Genomic DNA, 3,327 nt, shown 5'->3' with positions numbered 1-3,327 from the left:
CATTACCTACAATATTATAATATAAAAATATAAATTTATAAATTTGACAATTTAAAATATAATTTACAAATTGAATTATTTAAAATAAAGGTTGAGTATATATTTTTAAAGAGCAGAGTATATATATTTTTATAAATTTATAGTTAATTAGTTGTCAAATTTATTGGCTATCATTATAATATTGAGGGTTTATTTAATAATTTATAAATGTCAATAATTTGTGATTTAGCAAGAGTCTACATGTTCCTAATCCTACAAGGGAGCTATATTTCAAGGTTGTTTATTAGTGGAGCCTTATAGCAATTGTTCAATATGTACCTTACTGGAACTGGAACTGAAACTAAGGGGAGCGGATAACAAACCATTATCCTAACCACTTGGTATAAAGTAGTTCTGTAAACTTTGGTATTAGGAGGTGGATCCCTTGTCCCCCAAATAAAGAGGTCTCATACAACAATTCAATACCTAACGTGACCATGACCTTAAACCTAACGCAACCATATAAATTAATGGTTGATAAACACTTATAGGGATTAATCTATGACAAATATCAAAACACTTACCTCATGATACATCTCAAGTTGTTAAGATTAAAAAAAAAATCGTAGAAATTAACTAAATTATGACTTTATTTTAACTTATTATTATTACTAATAAAAATAATGAATATATGAGTTAAAAACATATAAACATTTAAAAAAACATGTAACAAGTATTTTAAGAATGGAGATTTACCCCAATTTTATCATGGAGATTTTTAAGTTGTAAATAGGTTTTGTTACAATATCATGGTCAGTGAAAATTTTAGGGACGAATTTTAGCCCCTGGGTGAAATTTAAGGGGTTTTATATTTTAGAGGAGCAGATTTTTTATTTTACACTCTTTGTATATAGTTCGCCCAAAAATTATTTAAAAACTAAATAAATATTATAATTTAGCCACAATATTATGAAAGATAAAGATGATAAAACACAATTTCGCCTCTCGAAATTTCATTCCAAGTGCAATTCGCCTTGAAAATATGGTATGCACATGGGATTTGTTTCTAGACACCCTGATTTATAGGCACTGACTATTTCTCCCTCTAGCATCAATGATTAAGAAAACCAACATAATGGAAAAAAATGAGGGCATTACCAACACAGTGAATGCGGGCATAGTAGTACAAATGGATTGGGACAACTAGGAGATATCATCTTCACTAGCTCTTAATGTTCATCCTCTAGCATCAATGATTAAGAAAAGCAACAGAATGGAAAAAACAAGGGGCATTACCAACACAGTGAATGCGGGCATAGCAGTACAAACGGATTGGGACAACCAGGAGTTCTCCTCTTCAATGGCTCTCAATGTTCGTCATCTTTTCGAATTTCTGCTACAATTTGGTATGTGGGTTTCTATTATTATCTCACACTTTTAGCTTTGAAATTTTGGGGATTTTTTTTAGGCTGCATCTAGCTTGGAATGGATCTGGGTTTCATATGTTTATTATTAAATGTACCAATAATTTTTATCTATGAAGACAATTATGTAATGGATCCGTAGAAATCTTGTGTACTGTAAATACAAAAACCTATATTTTCCAATGAAAGGGCATACTTTTAAACAATCCCATCTTTGTCTTAATTTATATATGACAACTTTCTATGATGATCTCCGATATGGTCTTCCAGCTCTTAGTTCCAAAATCTAACACATACCCATCTAAACCTCCCTTTTATGCATCTCAAGGTAGTGGAGTTTTTTATTACATATCTCCTGAATTTCAATATATGATATATTGCACAGTTGTGTGAATGCAGATGTGCATTATATAGCTGGAAAATGCGCAACCTCGGTGTGTATATCACACCCTGGTTTAGATGGTTTGTATTAGTGTTTGTGTTCAATTCACATAATTCATCATCTAGATTCACTAAATCATTTCACATACAAACACATAATGTGTTGTTATATTCCCTACCTTATCCTAGACTATTTAGCACCTAGCTTTTCCCAATGCAATAATAAGGGTTTCATATAAATAGTTTCTCCATTTTTCTAGCACCGAGGTATGAGAATAAAAAACTCATTTGGAATTGTTAGATATACAATAGTTTTTCTTTTGTTTGTAGTGTAATTTTATGAAAGAATGCTACTTGATATTTACCCTTTGTTTAGAGGCCTCGACTAAAATCAAGTTAGCAACACTGAATGACAAACTGAGTACATTGGAGCGTCAGCTAGAACTACTTGAAACCAAGGTCAACATTGCATCAAATACTTTGGGGTTGGCTTGATCCATGCCCTTTGCCTATTGGAGGCCAGGAAAGAGCAAGTTTTCATACCAAAATGATAAACTTAACACCTCGAGACATGAGGCATAACATCCTTGAGCATGATCCGACAATGCACTAAACTATGGGAGTAACTGATAATTCCTTAACACATATAGTTATATCTGTAAAATATATTTACCAGTGAAGTATTGATACATAAAATCTGTTTCTCCACCATTTTATGCAAAATCTATGGTCTTGATCAATTTAGAATCCCTACAGATGAAGTTTTTGCTCCCAATATTTTAATATGTCTTCTTATACTAATTTCATTTATAACTAGAGATGGATTTTAATGAAATGTTGACATATCAGGAAAGTTGAGGTTTTCATGTAGGTTGATGTGTGTAAATCTAAAGTTATCTATACTAAAATACAATCCAAAGTTTCCTAGGATGTCATATTGGTAACTGTTGCAATAGTGATTCTTTCTTTGTTTTGTTTTCTCATGGTGACATTATTCATTTGTTTAGTCTTTCCACTTTGTTTTATTTTTCATGGTATCGTTTTTCATCCATTCTGTCATTTTAATTTTATATGTGCATTGTAATCTGCAATGAAATTTGTAGTATATCATAAATTTGGGCATCGAATTGGGCACTTGCTAGTTCTACTTAATATTCTTTTTATTTTTCTTGAACTCTCACCTTGCTGAGTTTCAAGCATCATTTCTCTTGAATCCTTGTCTGGCTTGTTAGTTTATGGTTAGTTATAAAATTGTTTTCTAGAAAAATAAATTTCCTTGCAATTGATGTTTACACAGTGGCTTGTACATTGGTGCTTATCCTCCTCCATTTTGGGCACATGAAAATAAACATGAAGGGTTTTCATTGTCATGGGAATGGATAGTCAAAGGAAATTATGCAACATCCCTACACTTTAAAAACACAGATGCACAAGAAAGGGAAATGGATAGTGAATCTCAAACTTTGGAGCATGATATTGTAACAATGTGTTTTCCAAAGGACTTTGACATGGATAATAAAGTGAAGTCAGCTGTCATTGAAGC

General features: G+C 31.6%; 1 protein-coding gene across 1 annotated transcript; it reads left to right on the top strand.

The window, feature by feature from the left end:
- Window positions 1-1,252: 1,252 nt before the first annotated feature.
- On the top strand, window positions 1,253-2,279 carry LOC149233682 (protein BRICK 1-like). Its single transcript, XM_089376799.1, has 2 exons — window positions 1,253-1,385; window positions 2,161-2,279. Exons 1-2 carry the CDS (start codon window positions 1,253-1,255, stop codon window positions 2,277-2,279), a joined length of 252 nt encoding a protein of 83 aa, XP_089232925.1.
- The last annotated feature ends 1,048 nt before the right edge of the window (window positions 2,280-3,327 follow it).

The sequence above is a fragment of the Pinus tabuliformis genome, chromosome J (assembly GCF_031772625.1).
Source record: "Pinus tabuliformis cultivar Carrire ecotype Pingquan chromosome J, CPIR1, whole genome shotgun sequence".
Lineage (NCBI taxonomy): Eukaryota > Viridiplantae > Streptophyta > Pinopsida > Pinales > Pinaceae > Pinus > Pinus tabuliformis.
The sequence above is the reverse complement of the archived record's forward strand: the minus strand, read 5'-3'. Positions and strand labels throughout refer to the sequence as shown.